The 17899-nt window shown below is 48.6% G+C and overlaps 7 protein-coding genes and 1 non-coding gene across 8 annotated transcripts; 4 read left to right on the top strand and 4 right to left on the bottom strand.

Annotated features, from left to right (window-relative positions):
- Positions 1-176: 176 nt before the first annotated feature.
- On the top strand, positions 177-2315 carry FOIG_01356 (succinate-semialdehyde dehydrogenase (NADP+)). The gene is made up of 4 exons (XM_031198168.1): positions 177-463; positions 514-604; positions 652-1021; positions 1067-2315. Exons 1-4 carry the CDS (start codon positions 356-358, stop codon positions 2079-2081), a joined length of 1584 nt encoding a protein of 527 aa, XP_031073935.1. The 5' UTR covers positions 177-355; the 3' UTR covers positions 2082-2315.
- A 2079-nt stretch (positions 2316-4394) lies between these two features.
- Positions 4395-4484, bottom strand: FOIG_01355. Its single transcript has one exon. It is a non-coding gene; the product is annotated as a tRNA-Val (tRNA).
- A 506-nt stretch (positions 4485-4990) lies between these two features.
- FOIG_01354 (uncharacterized protein) lies at positions 4991-7193 on the top strand. Its single transcript, XM_031198167.1, has 2 exons — positions 4991-5226; positions 5278-7193. Exons 1-2 carry the CDS (start codon positions 5162-5164, stop codon positions 6026-6028), a joined length of 816 nt encoding a protein of 271 aa, XP_031073934.1. The 5' UTR covers positions 4991-5161; the 3' UTR covers positions 6029-7193.
- Positions 5954-7239, bottom strand: FOIG_01353 (uncharacterized protein). Its single transcript, XM_031198166.1, has one exon. The coding sequence runs from the start codon at positions 7153-7155 to the stop codon at positions 6109-6111; it is 1047 nt and encodes a 348-aa protein (XP_031073933.1). The 5' UTR covers positions 7156-7239; the 3' UTR covers positions 5954-6108.
- A 12-nt stretch (positions 7240-7251) lies between these two features.
- On the bottom strand, positions 7252-10031 carry FOIG_01352 (protein phosphatase). The gene is made up of 3 exons (XM_031198165.1): positions 8097-10031; positions 7894-8046; positions 7252-7843 (listed from the first exon to the last, which is right to left on the bottom strand). Exons 1-3 carry the CDS (start codon positions 9510-9512, stop codon positions 7814-7816), a joined length of 1599 nt encoding a protein of 532 aa, XP_031073932.1. The 5' UTR covers positions 9513-10031; the 3' UTR covers positions 7252-7813.
- Positions 10032-12109: 2078 nt separating this feature from the next.
- On the bottom strand, positions 12110-13546 carry FOIG_01351 (uncharacterized protein; the record flags this gene model as incomplete). Its single annotated transcript, XM_031198164.1, has 2 exons — positions 12110-12662; positions 12718-13546. 2 exons carry the CDS (start codon positions 13544-13546, stop codon positions 12178-12180), a joined length of 1314 nt encoding a protein of 437 aa, XP_031073931.1. The 3' UTR covers positions 12110-12177.
- Positions 13547-14316: 770 nt separating this feature from the next.
- On the top strand, positions 14317-15726 carry FOIG_01350 (uncharacterized protein; the record flags this gene model as incomplete). Its single annotated transcript, XM_031198163.1, has 6 exons — positions 14317-14375; positions 14425-15001; positions 15060-15104; positions 15152-15218; positions 15281-15527; positions 15576-15726. The coding sequence occupies 6 exons, from the start codon at positions 14317-14319 to the stop codon at positions 15700-15702; spliced, it is 1122 nt and encodes a 373-aa protein (XP_031073930.1). The 3' UTR covers positions 15703-15726.
- A 595-nt stretch (positions 15727-16321) lies between these two features.
- Positions 16322-16504, top strand: FOIG_01349 (uncharacterized protein; the record flags this gene model as incomplete). Its single annotated transcript, XM_031198162.1, has 1 exon — positions 16322-16504. One exon carries the CDS (start codon positions 16322-16324, stop codon positions 16502-16504), a length of 183 nt encoding a protein of 60 aa, XP_031073929.1.
- Between the last annotated feature and the right edge of the window lie 1395 nt (positions 16505-17899).

Here is a 17899-nt window from a genome sequence, read left to right as displayed (position 1 = left end):
AGCTTGAATAGCTCCATAAGAATTGCCGGTGCATATGCTTCTAGGCTGAAGCACGTTAAGAAACTGCAAGGTCTGACTCACCATTGAACTATTTGAGGTTAATTAATCGGCCTTGGGTAATAACATGCCGATATCTCTTGTGCCGGTCCCGCCGGAGCCGATAGTGGTCGAGATACCGGCTCCGGGAGCTTTAGTCAACCCCACACAAGGTTGTTTAACAAGACGTCACCCCGCCACCACCAACCTCGATCCGTCATCGGCATCAGTGAAACTCCAAGTCTTGGCCCTTCATCTCTTCAATTGATTGATTGTATTGTGTATTGGGCTTTTGTCGAGACTGAGTTGAGATATCAAGATGGCTCTCCTTCAACGATTGGCCGCTCCATCGCGAGGAGCTCTGCGTCAATCTCCAGTTATCTCGTTGATGATCACAAGGAGAGCTTCCAATGTCGCTCCCCCAAAGGTACACGTCTTACAGTCTACATGATTGACCATAGAACTAATATCGTGTAGCTCAAAGACCCATCACTTCTCAAGCAGGATGTTTGTTATGTCAATGGTGAATGGGTCAAGGCCGGCTCCGGCAAGACGTTCGAAGTCCATGGTGAGCTTCACCCTCTCACTTATCAATCTTATATACTCACAGTCTAGATCCTTCCACTGGCAAACTCATCGGAACATGCCCCGAATTCAACTCCAAAGATACCCAATTAGCCATTGCCGCTGCTGCAGATGCGTTCCCTTCATTCCGCGCCAAGACCGGCCGTGAGCGCTCAAAGCTATTGCGCGCTTGGTATGATCAAATGGCCGCCAACGCTGAGGATATCGCAAAGATTATTACCTGGGAGAATGGAAAGCCCATCGCCGACGCCAAGGGTGAGACCACATATGCTGCAAACTTTCTCGAGTGGTTCAGTGAGGAAGCACCACGAGTATATGGTGATACAATTCCTAGCTCGGTTCCTGGAAACCGTGTTTGGACCATCAAGGAGCCCGTTGGAGTCTGCGGTCTCATCACACCGTAAGTTAGTTTCACTCCTGCAAGACTCATAACTGACATTTTTAGATGGAACTTCCCTGCTGCCATGATCACACGAAAAATCGGACCAGCCCTGGCAGCAGGTTGCACGGTCGTCGCAAAGTCCCCTGCCGAAACACCATTTACTTCACTCGCCTTGGCCGAATTGGCTCACCGCGCAGGCATCCCCAAGGGTGTCGTCAACGTCGTGACCTCACACGAAAACACACCCGAGCTCGGCGAGCTTCTCACATCTGACCCTACTATCCGCAAGGTCTCCTTCACAGGATCCACCGGTGTTGGCAAGCTTCTTATGAAGCAGTCTTCCGGCACTCTTAAGAAGCTCTCCATGGAGCTTGGTGGCAACGCCCCTTTCATCGTCTTCGATGACGCTGATGTGGATGCTGCTGTGGCTGGAGCTATCGCGTCCAAGTTCCGATCTTCAGGCCAGACCTGTGTCTGCGCCAACCGAATTTATGTCCAGCGCGGAATCTACGATGAGTTCGTGTCCAAGTTTACCGAAAAGGTCAAGTCTTTCAGTGTAGGCAACGGTTTTGACCAAGGCGTTACACATGGACCTCTGATCCACGATCGAGCTATTGAGAAGGTTGAGGCTCATGTCAAGGATGCTGAGAAGAAGGGTGGAAAGATCACCATCGGAGGCAAGCGACTCAACGACCTTGGCTCCAACTTCTATGCACCCACTGTCATTCGTGACATGACCCCTGAGATGGACATGGCCTCACAAGAGACCTTTGGACCTGTCGCCGGTCTCTTCCCCTTCGAGACAGAGGAAGAAGTTGTCAAGATGGCCAACAACACCGAGGTTGGTCTAGCAGGCTATTTCTTCTCCCGGGATATTGAGCGTGTGCACCGCATTGCTGAGTCTCTTGAGGTTGGTATGGTTGGAGTCAACACTGGTATCATTTCCGACGCTGCTGCGCCTTTCGGTGGTGTCAAGGAGAGTGGGTTCGGTCGCGAGGGCTCCCTATATGGAATCGGAGAGTATCAGATTACAAAGATGATTACATATGGAGGCATGGGCAAGCCCCTTCAGTCATAAGCTGATGAGCATGTCCAATGCATGAGTTTAGTATGGTATGTAATAAAGAATGAAGCTGTCACCTACAGACAGAACAATGCATTTGCACACACCGAATGCTAGTCCATGGAGTAGTTTGTCCTGCAACTTGGTTTCTATATATTGAAGATAAGCTTTATAGGTGCCTTTCTTTTGCTGTCAGCACTTCAGTAGCTTTTCAGGAGAACACTATTATAAAAGGGTTTGACTCATCTTTCACAGTATATAAGATGAAACGACACAATCGAACCGTGATCTACATCATTAAGAGCGAAAGAATGAGGTAACCACTACAACTTCTTACAATACTAAGGAACGCTCAAGCCAGCAACTACCTACTGACAGTGGCTACTGTCAAGTATCCAACATCATTTTACCTCCGCCTACCTCCTTCATCAATTCACCATTTCCATCCTATGATTTATCCTCGCTCTACTCTCCTTCACCCGCGGGATATGCCAGCGCAGCGTAAGTCAATGACAGTTCTAACGCACGCCAGAAGTGAACATATCAGCCGCACATTGCACCTACTAAACAAGTGACGACTTCGGGATAATTGCGCTACTTGTAGCCTGCAAGCCTTGAATGGACTTGAGCCCGGAAAAGAGACTGGGTATGCTGGGATGGTTGATATTTGCCTCCATTACCGGTAAGAATACCACTTACTCTGCTTCCGGGCTTCCTACATGCACAATTGATTGTGACTCCTGGACATTGTCTTGAGCTCCAGCACTGGTGGAGAAGGATACATGCACTGCCCTTCTGCGCTTCGTCGGAACAGCCTACGGATCCTTCCATGATTAGCTCGGAAGCTCGACGACTCCCGAAGGGCTTTCTTAAGGTCGGATTACTGGGTTTGGGAGTCACACTGCTCAGTCGCCAAGCACTCTTCCTTTCCAGATTCTAAAGAAGGACTTGACAGACAAAATTATGGCTCAAAACACCAAGTCGAAGGCGGTGATGCTTCCCCTTATGCAAAGAAGCCCAAGCATGGCTTCTGTAAAACTGGTTGTTCTTCGCATCCAACAATTCACCGCATTCGTCGTGCTGCCATCCCAATTTTATCTTTGAGCCTACCTCTCGAGCCTCAAGATATCTTTTCAAAAAATGGTGATCCTTTAGTCGTTAAGTCGAGCCTGTGTTCTTCCTTCTTGCCTTGCTTGTTCAGAAAGAGATTGCACTTGTTGATATCATTGCACGTCGAACAGAAACCGAACCGAACTGGTGATATACATGCCTACATCAATCCGAGGATGGAATCGTACCGGCGAGCTTGGAATGATGTTGACATGATAGACTTGCTCATTGATGCTGAGGGTCGTGGGGAAGTCCCTCAAGACCGTTTTGTTCTTCTTTCACACTCCTTCATTCCTTACGTCCTTTGAGACAGTCCTTTGAACTTATCTCAGACCGGCTTCGGGACCAATCTCGCTCGAGATGACCCTCAATGGGAACTTACGAGCTGCTCAGGCCTACGAAAGAGACTGCCGATTCTGCCCGTGCAGTATCTGCGAGACCTCTAGCACTCACGAGAGTGTGACCTCAGGCACCTTCAAAAACCTTGTCATAGCTAGTACCCTCATTGCCAGAAAGAACAATTGACGCATTTGTGAACGGAAAAGGCCACAGGTTTGAACCCTGCCACGATGAGCGTGATATTCTGCAACCTGGTTTCTATAAGTCAAAGATAAGCTCTGTGGTGCCTTTATTGCTTTTCAGGAGAAAACCATTATGAAAGGCTTGGAGGATCACTGTTACATGTATAAGCCTTCTTTATAGAGTTCGCTTTACATCACGATGTTTCCATTATCTTTGCATTTTCCACTTCTGGTCCAGATTCTGCTCAGTCATGATCTGTCCCTTGCTTTGTCCGATGGAACATAAACAGTATTGTGCTTATTGCAAACGACTATATGGTTCTTGTAAATTGAGATATCTCCTCCAACAATGCCCCTCCTATACATAACATACCAAGAAGTACTTGCTATATGCATCGAATTGGTACCAAGTTCATAGGTGACACAAGATACAGCGCCAATGCATTGCTCAGCATCTGCAGCCTACTACCGTGTGGTTTGCATGAGGTTGAAATAAACAATTACCGATTTGCCTTCTATAGAAGTTGCTCCTGCCATGATGACTTTCAAGTTCAGATTTAACCGATGAACTCGTTTTGCACCAGCCTTACACGAATCGTAGAGACCCACAACTACCCCGCAAAACGCAAAATCTTGAGTCATCAGACAAAAATTGAAGATGGTCAGTGTCTCAACACCAACATATCATGTATCACGCTGATCGTGGCAGGGTTCGAACCTGCGGCCTTTTCCGTTCACAGATGCGTCAATTGTAAAGGAAACATGATAACCACTACACCACACGACCTAGTTAAAGTAATCCGTGTCTTATTGTAATACTTACCTGACAGCTTGCAGAATGGCCAGCATGACAAACAGTGATGTCCTGTTCATAGTATATGCCGTAAATGTCCTATGAAAGTGTTTGACGAGCGCCTCATAGAGTAAGTGAGAAAACGATCAAGTCTACTCGGTCTGTTGTCTGCAAAATTCAATGTCGTTGAACCACCCGGGCATCATAAACGAGGAGTTTAAAAGGAACTACCTTTAGTCAACGGCCTTCCAAAGGTTGTCCTAAAATTATGCTAAGCTCTGTTAGTTTAAGCCGTTCTATCGTTAAGGATTGAGGCCATGTCAGTTCACCATCTGCTGCCAGATTGAGTCGAATTACTTCCAGGAGTAGAGCTGTGAGACCGACTAACAGCTTCAAACGAAGCTGCCCGCTTCTCACTTCCGTCTTTACATCAGACGTATAGAAATTTCTTAAGATCAGCTGAATGTTTATTGTAATATCTATAATTCAGTATGACTTATTTAAATCTCATTTGGCCCATAGCTACTATTTGGGTGATGTCCATCGATGTCATCCCCAGCGCTTATCTTATCACTCACAACCAGGTCCTGATCTGACGTCGTGCAGGAATTTCGACCATCACTTAAACTCCCAACACCAGAAACGACATCTCACAACACGAACTCACCACAATGGCAATGTCAAAAGCCAATGGTACTCTACGAACATGCCTGCGGCAACTCGTGCGCTCAGAGGGGTACGGCCCGTCTCACAATATTCTCATCATGCAATTGACTGACCAAACCAGCCCAGCTCCCCTCCGATCGATAGCCGCTACACCCCGCGTCTTCAGCACGTCTCCCTCTCTGCTGAAGAAGCGCAAGATCACAGCCCCTAGCAACAGCCCTAACAGCGCCAATGCGAAGGCAGCTGCAGGCTCTATGAACAAGGCGGAGTTCGATACTGCAAAGGTGCCGATGCCGGATCCGGAAGATCCCCTCGATTTTACAGCTGTTATTGCTGCGTATGCTCCTATTGATGCGCACTTCAAGACCCAGCTGGCGGGTATGATCCATGGTGGACGATTCAATCCTACCAATTTGGGATCGCTGCCTGTGCCCATGAAGGATCATGACGGCAATGATGTGACATTCCCTCTACGAGAGCTGGCGCAAGTCGTTCCTCGATCTGGTCGGGCTATTTCACTGCTCGTGAACGACAAGGAATACATCAAGCCTATCATGTCAGCGGTGCAAGCAAGCCGTGAGTTCAACCAACAACCACAGCGGTCAGAGGACAACGAACTTGAGCTTCTTCTCAAGGTGGAGCTCGAGCGCAAGGACGACGTCGAGCGACGAATCAAAGAGACAGTACAGCACTGGAAGGACCGCATTCGCAATGCTAGATCCAGACATGAAAAGACACTCAAGGACTGGAAAAAGTCGGGCACTGTCCTCCCCGACATTGTCAAAAAGGCCGAGAAGGAGCTTCAAAAGGTACAAGACAAGAAGATGAAGGAAATTGACCAGGAAGAAGCACAGACCATCCGTCAACTATAGATGGTAATTGTATGATAGATTCAGAATATTGTGGTATTACATATCGTGACAAGTGTACACTGATCTCAAGATCTAATCTTTTAAGCGCGCGCCTTTCCACCCTTTCCAGCAGCAGGCTTCTTGGCCAAAAGTGACGTCAACTTCGTCTCAAAGGAGTTGACATCGTTGGTAGAGTAAGTCTCGGCCCTGAGATGCCATGAGCGAGAGAGACCAACAGGGTCTGAAGCGAACTTGGGTGTCTCATGTTGACCCTGAACAGCCCGCTTTGTGATGACCTGACGAATAGCCTCTTCGGTGTCGGTGATGATGGGGCCTGTGGATTCTTTGCCTTCTGCCTTGAGCTTCTCCTGGAGGTACTTTTCGGTAGCCTCCTTATCTTTTGGGTCGGCAAAGAAGCGAACACCATTGGTCTCAATCTCAGAGGCGTAATATTTGGGCTGGAAGGTGTCTGGTGCACCGACATGATCCGCTGTGCCGAGGACACTGAGGTTCTGAAGAACTGCAGCCGATTTTCCAGAGGCGGAATTCGGTGCAAGGGGCGCAAATTCGTTGATAGATTCGAGTGTGAGAGATGGCCTGTATTCCGAGGTGATGCCGAATCGAATGTTATCGTCAAAGGACTTCTCATCAGGATCCAATGTGTTGAACTCGTTTCGGTCGATCCTCTTCTTATCCTTGTCCTCTTCATCCCTTGGTCGTCGATCGTTGGTTCTTCCACCTCGGCCACGAGCACGACCTCCACGACCGCCTCGTCCTCTGCCCGCACCGAAACCACCACGACCTCTTGTTGGTGAAGAGGTTCGAACAGGTGTAGAGGATCGATCCTGAGCTGATGATCCTCCCCTAGCAAGTCCACCTCGACCTCTGTACATAAGACCACCTCTTCCACGAGCTTCACCGCGCCCTCTGAGACCCCCACGTCCGCGCAGGGGCATGCTCTTTATATCGATAACCTTGGGACCACCAGCCGGGCTTCGAGGCGGCCTCGGAGTGCTGGGGCTTGGGCCATCGGCTGCCTGGAACTGCGTTGTTGAGAATTGGCGGGCGTAGTTTCGAAAAGCATCCGAGACCTGCTCGAGCTCTGGCCTTGTCCGGCTGCACACCGAACGGAAGGCGTGGCGTTGCATTTTGGGGTGGTTGTTTGATGTGGTGAAGCTGATTGTTTGTGGTTTCGACGATCAATTTTCGTCGCAACTCGATGACTAAGCATTTCACCCCGCATTGGCCAATCATCAACATCACATTCGATTCACTGTAAGTCATATAGAAAAGCATAAACATATTCATAGGAACTGCCTGTAATCAATTCCTGGTGCTATGCACAAATCAAGATCTTGGATCTTGTTATTAGCCCATAATACTCTATAAGGCATCCTTCCCAATCCTCCAATCAACCATTTACAAGTGCGCCTCAAGTATAGGCCAACCTTTCCCAAACTCCAAAGCGTATGCACAGCGGCGCTATTCTGGGATTTGTGTACCGATTCAACCATTTCAGGTCTTTTGATTAGGACAGTTACGTCCGTCACTCGGAACAGAGCCGCGACCTTGCGGCTGTCACACCGTGGTACTGGCAACTGTATACTGAGTGTGCTTGTTCTCGGCACCCAAACCCATTCTGACCTTTTCATACTCTGGTTCAAGAGTCGATCTGTTTGCGCTGCTCATTCCGGTGAAATTGGACAGCAATGTCCGGGTCGCCCTCGGATTGCCGTAGTTTGTTAAATGAATGTCTCAATAGAGGAAGTAGCATAAAAATCGGATTCGTATTTGCAATGTATACTATTACACGCTCTGAGGTTGGACCATAGCGGGCTGTGACAATGATTAGATAGGTTTTAAAGGTGCTTGTTTGTGGAACATACCGGACTGTTGAGCATGTGCTGTCGCTTGTTTCGGCTCTTCTTGATATGACTCTTCAGAGCGCTTGAGTCAAGAGGCTTAAGGAGCTCAAAGCTGCAGAGCAGCTCCGCAGATACCGACATAACAGCGCCCCAATTGTCGAATTCACCGCAGTACTATACGAGTTAGCCGGATATCCGAGGAGGTGCGGAGATGGGTAACTCACATTGGGGGCACTAAAGACTGTTACCAGAACCCTATCATTGAAGAATTCATAGCCATCTTCAACGACCATGTGCGCACGGCAAATAAGATCAAAATCATGCACTGCCAAAAATTCGGTAATGACTCGTTTGCCAAAACAATAACTGACACCTCTCTCGTTGGCTTCCCAATCTTGTTCCATGTCTGCGGGGTCAGACCAAAGAAGATCGTTTAGTAGTCCATAATCGGGGACATCTGTTGGTCGAGCAATGTTTCGAATATCGTCCATGTGAACTAGTGCAGGTGAAAGTCCTCCATGAACGCAGAAGATCTTGCCCGCGACAATGGCAGCAATGGGTAGAGTGTTAAAGCAGTCAATAAACGTCTTCCAGATTTTGACATTGCACCGTCGCTTGCATTCATCGTAGAAGCCATAAACTCGCGTGACATTGGCGCACTCGTGGTTTCCGCGGAGGAGGAAAAAGTTCTCGGGGAACTTGAGCTTGTAGCAGAGGAGTAGCAGAATAGTCTCCAGAGACTGCTTACCTCGATCAACGTAGTCGCCGAGGAAAAGGTAGTTCGAGTTAGGGGGGAAACCACACATCTCAAACATTCGGATAACATCGGTATACTGGCCGTGGACATCACCCACGACCTTTACTGGGGCATCCAACTCCAAGAGAGCAGGCTGTGACAGCAAGACTTCCCTAGCCCTCTGACAAATGGCAACAATCTCGGCATTCTTGAGGCAGACGCTCTTGGTGACCTTCCCAGCATAACCCGCATCCAAGAGTCGCTTAATAAAGTCATCGAGATCGATATCCTTAATCTCAGACATGGCGACATTGGAGTTTCCGTCTGTCTTGGACTCAGCAGAAGGGCTGTTGACTGGGTTAATGGTGTTTTCTCGCTTCACCAGAATAGACTGGCCTGGAGCTTGCATATGCGCAGTAGCTCCAGCGTTGACAGACGGAGGTTGGTCAGAAACATGATCAACCTCTCCCGACGCTTGCGCGGCGCTCACATCGTGGGCACCGCCCTTGGTGTTTCCTTGAACAGGAGATGGAGGCGGTTGGTCGTCTCCAATAGCCGAATCTGCGAGGGCCGATTCGGGTGCTGACATGTCTGACGCAGCGGTGTTTAGCGGAGGAAGCTCACTGCGGCTCAGTCGAGAAGAGCTTGAACGTCCATGCCTACTGGATCGTCGCTCCTCAGTCTTTGTTTCGGTCGCAGTGTCACCATTGGATAGAACCTGTGAGTTCCTGGGACTATCGGACTTGCTACCACGAATCTTTGAGCCTAGAGATCGAAACGAGCGGGACGATTCCTTGGTGTCAGATCTGCTGAATGATGGGTAAGACTGGAGGGGTCCATCAGGCCCGGCCGAGCCGGAGCCTTTGGAGTTGGATCCGCCTGGAGTGGAGTTGTTGTTTCCCATGGTATTGCTTCCCGCGATCAACAGTGGTTATCCCAAACTTCACTGGTGATGGGCGGTTCGATTCGTAGCGATTCCCTTCGGCGCAGCTAAGGTTGAGCTTGGATCAAGGGAGATGTTAGGGAGGGTGAAAGAAGCGATCGAGAGTTAAGAAGAAGGAGGAGGAGGAGGAGCGGCGACGACTCCTTGATGCGTCCGTTTTGGGCAGTTTTGGAAGATGCTTCAGGTTGAAGCACGAGATGTTGAAGTGAGTCTGCGGGTGGATTTTGCGGCGTGATGACGTCGTGGGGAGGCCTGTTAACGCCGGGATGAGGCCGGAGACGATACAAAAGGCGAACGGAACGAGATCGGAGATAACGCTGAAATAGCAAAGGCCGAGTTCGAATCTGGAAAGAGTCCACGTTAGGCTGAGTCACACTTGAAGAGGTTGACGCTGAGTGAAGATTGCGTATGGCAGGGTTGCGGCGCATTTCAAGTGTTGACGACGCAGGTGAAAAAAATAGGTATAGCCACAGTGTGGAGGACCAGGTGGACTTACTTGGAGTGGAGGAAGGTATCGGAGGTACTGTACAAGACAAACTAACAGCAAAAGCAAGTGAAGTAATCGTAAGATGAGATTGAATGAAAAATCAGATTGCCAAGGCGTTTAAAGGCAAAACGTTGAGTGTCAGGTGTTGGTGGAAGACGGTATCGGTATCGTTATAGGTATAGGTATAGGTACAGTTTGTAGGTGCTACAGTGCTGTAGAGGCGATGGAGCAAGATATACAGCGGGCGGAGTAGTTCGCATGCGATGACGTCGATAGAGTAGAAAGGACGATAAGTCGAGTGCCTGAATCAGACACTGACGCAAATAACGATAGGCTCAATTGTCAATTGCAGCGTATGAGGGCCTAGAGTTTGTTGTGAAAGAGGAAGAAACAATGGATCAAGTGTGTTGCGGAAGTGGAAAGATAAGTCAACTAGAGGTAGAAGTAGAGGTAAGGTAGTGGTAGTCTCGTCTCGGCAAGGTATGTACACACTAACACCTCCACCTGGACCTTGTTCCTTACCCCAAGTCTCTGACTCTCCCTCACTCACAAAGCAAAGCAAAAAAAAAAAGGCCAAGACGAGATGAGGAGTCAAGTTGAGCCCGGTTGAGAGCTTACAGCGCGTAGTAGAGCAACGGAGCGGAGCCGGATAAGGTCAATTTGGAAGCGAAGTGGCGGATGGAGATGCTTGGACAGGCGCAGGCTATGGAATAAGGTTCCACACCCTCTTCTCTTGTTTGTCGGACAGAGTTCAGTGATTTCGAACTAGGGCGTCTTGTGGTTAGTGATAACAGTTCAGTTGACGTCTTGAGAGGATCATTGGACGGAGCTGACCTCGTCGTATTGAGGTCACTCGAGACAAGACAAGACGACAGACAGACAGCAACAGAGGCCAAAAACAGACTGAAACAGAAGCTCAATGACAAGCACTGAAGCCAAGACTGGTTCGTCCGGGGTGGTTCTTGATCGGGGCCCAATGGAGGGGAGGCTCAGCAATGCGAGGTTGGGCGTGAAGCAGGGGTATCAAGCGATTGCTTGGACGATACGTGAGAATGTGGGAGGGCCAAGCTTGACAAGACTTGATAAGAGTAAAGATTCTCACCAAGTTGTCTATTCTCCGCTGTTTCCTCTGACTTGATATCCTCGGCATTCGTCCTCCGCATAAACCTGTCATATGGCGGTTTTCTATGGTAGTCGTCTCATTATCTTTGGGTCTCGGGACCTGAACCGGAGACTCGAGACAGATTTGGATTGGTAAGATCTAATCTGGACCTCTATAAAAATCGACATGGATTGATTCGTCACCAAAGACTACGAAATGCAACGGCTTCAAGGCCCGGGCCCCCTGATAACTAACCCGAATCCCTGGAGATTGACACTCAGACTGACCTGAGTTGGAGACAACCGTTGGCACGTGCGAGAGCTTGTTCTGTCTCGACCATTCACTGATTCGAAACAAACGAGAAACTCGGTCAAACATTCAGACTCTCGATCTAAATCAGTTGACATCTCCAACCACTATGTCAACTATTCAGAGCTGCTGCTGCATAATGGCCAAAAGGCCAAGACTCAACCCCTCTTTCTACCATGACTGCAGACGAGAGCATAATGATGTATCAAATCACACTCTATCAGTCAGCCTTTTTGAGGCCGCCGTTCTCGCCTGCCTAGTGAACCAATAGTTCGTTACACTAGACACTACGATAACACAGTCTCTGCGTAGTGACAGCTGACTATCCCTCGTGCTTCTCTCACCGAAGACATCCCCGCGTTGGCTTGCCAGGTTGCAGCTGGTCTAATGCACACTATTCCTTTTCTGTGTAAAGGTGAACAACACCGAGGAGAAGCATCATACACTGTAACGATGTAAGACAAAACACGGTTAACAACAAACTACTCTGACGTTATGGGTTTTTGTATCTCCCATGGCACCAAATCTGGCGTACTAGCTTCGGACGATCATCCGTGCCTTCATAACCATGTAACTGCCCATTACTTCCCACCCTTCCAAAATGAACAATACTGAGCTGCATCGTCAATCCTACCCTAAGGACGGACACTCTTGGTTCCACCGACCAACCTCATTCTGCGGTAGTTGCTCTCCTATTCTACTTCTTCACCGCAGCTAGCTGTGGCAGCTTATTCGCACGCCACCGTGGCCTTGCAGAGAGTCATCTCACTGTCGTAGTTGCAGCCGTCGGCGTTTCCAATCTTGATTAGCATCGGCGAGATGAAGAATCTAACGATTGTCTTGGAGGAAAGTTCATTGGTGTGTGCGAGTGATTCCATCTGATTTGCGTCGAAACGCTGCAGTGTCTTAGACTGTCCATCTTGGGGCCAGCGAACCAAAAAGATCGCTTTGGAGCTCATCAACATCTCGTCTAGGTCCAGTGCAGCCTCAAGGATGGCCTTCATCTCTTGGTGTAAGTCAGTTCCCGACTTGTCTGCGGTGATGTTGCAGAATAGCTTCAGTCTATCGACTTCACTGCGTGCCTCGCGTCTGAAGGCGTGTTGGTCACGTCCGAAGAAGTGTCCAAAGAGTGCTGTGCCCTGGGCAAACCACCTCGCTACATTTCGAAGCGTTGGTCCTGGGCGCGAAGGATTGTCAACTTCTGAAGCAGATTCTACAAGACTCGTTAGCTATATCATGTGCCATCTAGCAACGAAGTCCGAACTAACCGAGAAATGCAGCTCGCATGGCCTTCAGGTCAATGTTATGACCACCACTGCAGAATATCCTTCCGGTCGTGAAGACACTCTCAACGATAGTCCAAATATAAGCGCCGATGAGAAAGTTCTTATAATCATCGACGACAAGCAGTTTGCGCCAGGCTGTGGAGACCTCATCTAATCGGGTTCTGGTCAACTTGTCTGATGGCACTTTCGTCGGACACTTGGCCAAGACACTTGCCAGGGAGCGAATGTTATATTCGAGCTGTTTCCACTTGCTCCGAATTTCTTGATCCGATACCTTGGCTGATCCTGTCCAGTTAACGCCGTCAGCGAGTCGTCGCAGCTCGTCTCGCGCCTTGACAGCCTCGTCAACCTTGGCGTTCGCCTCCTGCAACTGCTTCTTGATGGCCTCGTGCTCGAGCTTCAGGTGTAGGTACTGACTTTCGACGTCAGCAAGTCGTTTGTAAGCTTTCTGAAGACCGTGACTCAAGTCTGAGCCTTGGTTTGTTGATGGGTGTGTGATCCACTGATTTACGATGGCCCCGATATTGTTGGCAATGTTGGATAGACGGTCCGCTGCTTGTTGAAGCGCAGATCGCTGTGCCTCCGCTCGTCGATCAGAAACCTGTAGAAATTGGTTCACCCGTCCCTCCTGTATCCGAAGGAATTCATCGATTGCAAGGGGATCAGCAAGGTTCCCAAAACCCTGGACGTAGGTATTGCCATGCTGTCCTGGGCCGCCTTCAGGGCAACTGACGTCGACAAGAGGCCCGGATGTATGAGATTGGTGAGGGTATCTAGCAGTGGCTTCTGCATGAGGAGTCCTATCATGCATGTTGAGCTCGCTGTGCCCTCCTGCTTTGAGATTCGTGCTCAATAGTCTTATGAAGCTTGGCCAAAGATGGCTTCTGTCGAGGTTTCTCAGTAAAAGCTCACCCCCGATGTATTTAACAAGAAGACGAGATACTTACAAAATCTCAACTTGCAAGCAAATCAGTATTCCGAAAGAGACGACGCAGGAGGTGAAAGCAATGCTATGAGAACACTTGGCTGCAGAGCAAGGTCAAAGCACAGGGCGTTTTATAGTACTACTCCCACAGTTCTCGCAAAACCATAGAAGGATCAGTTGAATAAAGAAGATAGGAGAAGGGAAAGAATCAATAATATGTAAAAACCTTGGAGTTCGCTCCAGAAAAGCTTTAGTGCCGACAGGAGGTGCATCAACACCTTTGCAATGAAAGAGATATGTGTGACACAAGCAAACGCACTTTACCCAGGCATCCATATCTCTATGATAAATATATAGGGTTACTACCAGAAGCACTGATGAGTTCCGTCACTGCACGCATTCGTCATAGACCTCCGGGCTCGTTTGCTACCTAGGTACCGACCTAAGCAGCTGGCAGACACTGCCAGTGCTGGCACTGGCAAAGAAAGATTGCTACCCGGACCTAATTACTGCAGCTCTCTCTATTGATCTTCTTTTCTTCTTCTTCTCTTTTTTTCTTTCTCCTTCACTCTTCCACCATTTCTCTTCTTTCATACTGTACCTGAACTCACCTCCTCACCCAGCAGTCCTCCGAGCGGAGCCAAAACCCAGGCATCATGGCTGCAAACAAACCACTTGATGATGCTGTCATCATTGGTATAGATTTCGGAACTACGTAAGTTGAGGAGCTGCTGCAAAATATCGGATACTAAAGCTGTCAGCAGGTACTCGGGCGTGGCCTGGGCCTACTCACGAGAACCTGAGGAGATCGAAATCGTGACTAGCTGGGAATCTGAACTTAATCATTGTTCCGACGTGGAGAAAGCACCTACCCAGATTCACTATGGCCACAATAGCCGGGATATCAAATGGGGATATGGCATTTCCCCCGAACATGAACCCTTGAAATGGTTCAAGCTTTTGCTCCTTGAACCCAAAGACATCCCTCAAGGCGCTGCTAACTCTACCCAGCTCAAGGAGGCACGTCGTCTACAGAGCAAGTTCAGAAAGGAACCCGTAGGAATCGTGGCATGCTTCCTTCGAAAGATCTGGGATCATTCCGTCGAGTCCATCAGACGCGCTATTGGGGATGGTGTTATGAAACGATCCAAATTCCAGGTCGTCATCACTTTGCCGGCAATTTGGCCCCCCTATGCTCAACAACGAATGAAAATGGCAGCCAAGCAGGCAGGTATTCTGGATCCACGCCTTGCTGGCCCTACTACTCTCCGCTTCGTCTCTGAACCAGAAGCTGCAGCACTCGCCACCATCAAAGATCTCTCCAAGCGCTCGAGCATCAAGGTACGCATATACATCGCTATCAATGTAACAGAATTTCTGTGGGCTGATATATGGGCAGGCTGGTGACACCATTGTTGTCTGCGATGCAGGAGGTGGCACGGTTGTAGGTTCATCTCAAGCCAGAAACTATACGCTGCTGACATTTCGAAGGATCTCATTAGCTACATTTTTCAATCAACTGATCCATTCGTTGTCAAAGAATGTGTCAAAGGCGATGGTCAGTCAAGAAACACATGCCGACTCGATGAGAGAACTTCAGGATGACTGACTCACAGATAGGTGACCTCTGCGGAGGAGTTTTTCTTGACGAGGCCTTCATCAGATTTGTCAAGAGGAAGAGTCCCAAGGGTACATGGTGGCCTGTCACTAAGACCGAAGAGAGGAAGTTCCTTAATGACGAGTGGGAGCATGGTATCAAACCTCAATTCGAGAATCAGAAGCGGAGCTGGTCGCTCGCTCTCCCTGATACTTGTGTCAACCCTTCCAGTCAAGGCTTGATGCGCCGTATGACACTCGATCTCACCTCGTAGGTTACATGATAGCGGATCGAAGCGCTCAGCTAACTCTGGCATAGCCAGGATCTTTTTTCAGCGTTCTCATCGATCGTTGACAAGATTGAGGTCCTCGTCAGACACCAGGTCGACGCAACCCAGAGCAAATACCATGAAAAGCCCAAGGTATACAAAAAGAAACGCTTGTAGGTACTATGTTCCTAACTTCCTGTACAGTACATCATCCTTGTCGGTGGTTTCGGTCGCAGTCGCTTCCTTTTCAATCATCTTCAGGAACGATTTGGGCGCATCGTCTTGCAGTCCCGTGGAAACAAGCCGTAAGGATTCATTTTTTTCTACTTTATAAAAACGAGAACGGGGTTTTTCTAACTATTCTATAGTTGGACTGCCATCTGCCGTGGCGCGGTCGTGCAGGGTCTCGTCCGACATAACCCCTCCGCTAATCTGGGTGTCGATGTCGAGACACGGGTCGCTCGAATGAGCTATGGTATCATGTACAGTAGTCCATTCATCGAGGGATACCACAACGAGGCAGACAAGACGTGGTCCCACGTACATCAAAACTATCGAGCCAACAGTCAAATGGCATGGTTTTTGAGAGTGGTAAAGAAGAAGCAAACGCGGAAAGCCTCACTACTGACGCGGTTCACAGGGCGAGGATATTTCAGAGAAGAGATCCGTTTCACACTCTTACGTCCGATATTTCGAAGTCCCATCTTTTCAAGGCCATGAGAAGATTTACTGCTAGACATCCCGTGCACCTCCTGTACGGTTTGGCGACTCGGATGACATTCACCACCTTTGCGCGATGAAATGGGACAAAATTGTCGATGTCGACACACTTCCGAAGTGGACCAACCCCGTCGGTGTTGCATACCCACGATTAGACTACCACATCAAGATGGATTGTGAAGATGGCACTGTGAACTTCTCACTCCATTATCAAGGATCCAAAGTCGGCGAGGAAGAAGTTGAAGTTCAGTTCAACTGATATAGTAGTTTGAGAACTGTCTCATGAACAGCAGAGGTGTCCAGCTCGCGGACAATTGCATGGGAATACCAGACCTTGACACACATGCCTGTGGAGATAAAGACCAAAGATTAAGAGGGTGGCAGCGAGATCGGAGGAGATGGGCTCTCACTTATAAAGGGAGGTTGAGAGAATCTTCCCTACACAAGCACAGGTGTATAGTACTTTGTCTAAATCATGTATTTCAAGCTATAACTCGTATGTGTCTTTGATCTGTCGTCAAAGTGAATGGTGAACATATCTTGTTGTATAACATCTGATAATTTACGCCGGCATTTCCCCCTTGTAGCCTTTTCTTACATCTGTTGTGTATTAGTAAAACCCACCAGTGTTAAGGATGGTTGAAAAGGGTATCTTACTTACACTCTTATATTGACATTAACATCCTCCAGGTAGCTCTGTATGACGAACCTATCCGGCCTACCCTATCTCAACGTATGAACAGCACAATACATGGGCTTTACAGACAGTGAGGATATAGCTTCGTGATACTCATTACTTGCACGCCCGTATACTAAGCCGCTGTGTTAACCTCCCAGTTACTATTCGAAGTGTCGTTGGACTTAATTCATGCTCTATTGTGTGTTATCATCATTGTGGATGAACTCTTTGGATCGATTGATCTGAGATAATAACGTAACAATTTGGCGAAAAACCCTTGTATTAGAGATATCACTCGGTTGTGGCATACAAGTTACGCAAGACAGTCTCTTAGTAGGTAGGTATTCATTTCACAATTATCATATGCCATTATAGAGCCAAGGAGCTCATCACATTGATACCGGCCCAGCGGCGGTAGGGTCAAAACGTCGGTCAGTACGAAAAACAATGACTAGCTGCATGTGGAAGAAGGACTTTGGTGATAAGTGACAAAGACGTGGCAGCTGAAGTCAGCATCTTTCAGGCTCAGAGTTTGGCCCTTGCATGTGTAAGCTTGACCATTCCCAAACCGGTGATAAAAGGTCAGAACGTAGATCTCTTTTCGGGTTGATAGTGGGATGAATTGATAATTGAGTTTGATGTCAAAATAAAGATGCCGCAGTTTCATCATTCGTTGGCTCCCCCGTGACAAATTATCAATCAGTTCCCATGTGCCGGTAACGGCCTGGACCGAAGGCGGTGCAGCAGAGTCTGTAAGCTTGTCACTGGAAGCCAGCGTAATGTGGGGGGGGGGGGGGGGACCCTAGAAAGCGAGTGAGACTGAGACTGAGAGAGGGCTGAGCGAGGCAAAAAACGCGGCAAAATCTAAAATTAGACGCGGTCTACGTACACATTCTCGATACCCGGGACTAGCAAAGGCTGTGTTTTAAAGATGGAGGGAGGCTTTGCATGTCAATTCCTTCAGACAGAAATCAA

Source organism: Fusarium odoratissimum (assembly GCF_000260195.1).
Source record: "Fusarium odoratissimum NRRL 54006 unplaced genomic scaffold supercont1.1, whole genome shotgun sequence".
Taxonomy (NCBI): Eukaryota; Fungi; Ascomycota; class Sordariomycetes; order Hypocreales; family Nectriaceae; genus Fusarium; species Fusarium odoratissimum.
This window is presented reverse-complemented; position numbering and strand designations above follow the sequence as displayed.

Coding starts and splice junctions, on each gene's coding strand:
- FOIG_01356 (XM_031198168.1), top strand. CDS start 356: ATGGCTCTCCTTCAACGATTGGCCGCTCCATCGCGAGGAGCTCTGCGT. Junction 605..651: donor CAAGACGTTCGAAGTCCATG/GTGAGCTTCACC, acceptor CTCACAGTCTAG/ATCCTTCCACTGGCAAACTC. Junction 1,022..1,066: donor GTCTGCGGTCTCATCACACC/GTAAGTTAGTTT, acceptor TGACATTTTTAG/ATGGAACTTCCCTGCTGCCA.
- FOIG_01354 (XM_031198167.1), top strand. CDS start 5,162: ATGGCAATGTCAAAAGCCAATGGTACTCTACGAACATGCCTGCGGCAA. Junction 5,227..5,277: donor CAACTCGTGCGCTCAGAGGG/GTACGGCCCGTC, acceptor TGACCAAACCAG/CCCAGCTCCCCTCCGATCGA.
- FOIG_01353 (XM_031198166.1), bottom strand. CDS start 7,155: ATGCAACGCCACGCCTTCCGTTCGGTGTGCAGCCGGACAAGGCCAGAG.
- FOIG_01352 (XM_031198165.1), bottom strand. CDS start 9,512: ATGGGAAACAACAACTCCACTCCAGGCGGATCCAACTCCAAAGGCTCC. Junction 8,047..8,096: donor CAGTCTTTAGTGCCCCCAAT/GTGAGTTACCCA, acceptor TAACTCGTATAG/TACTGCGGTGAATTCGACAA. Junction 7,844..7,893: donor AGCACATGCTCAACAGTCCG/GTATGTTCCACA, acceptor TCATTGTCACAG/CCCGCTATGGTCCAACCTCA.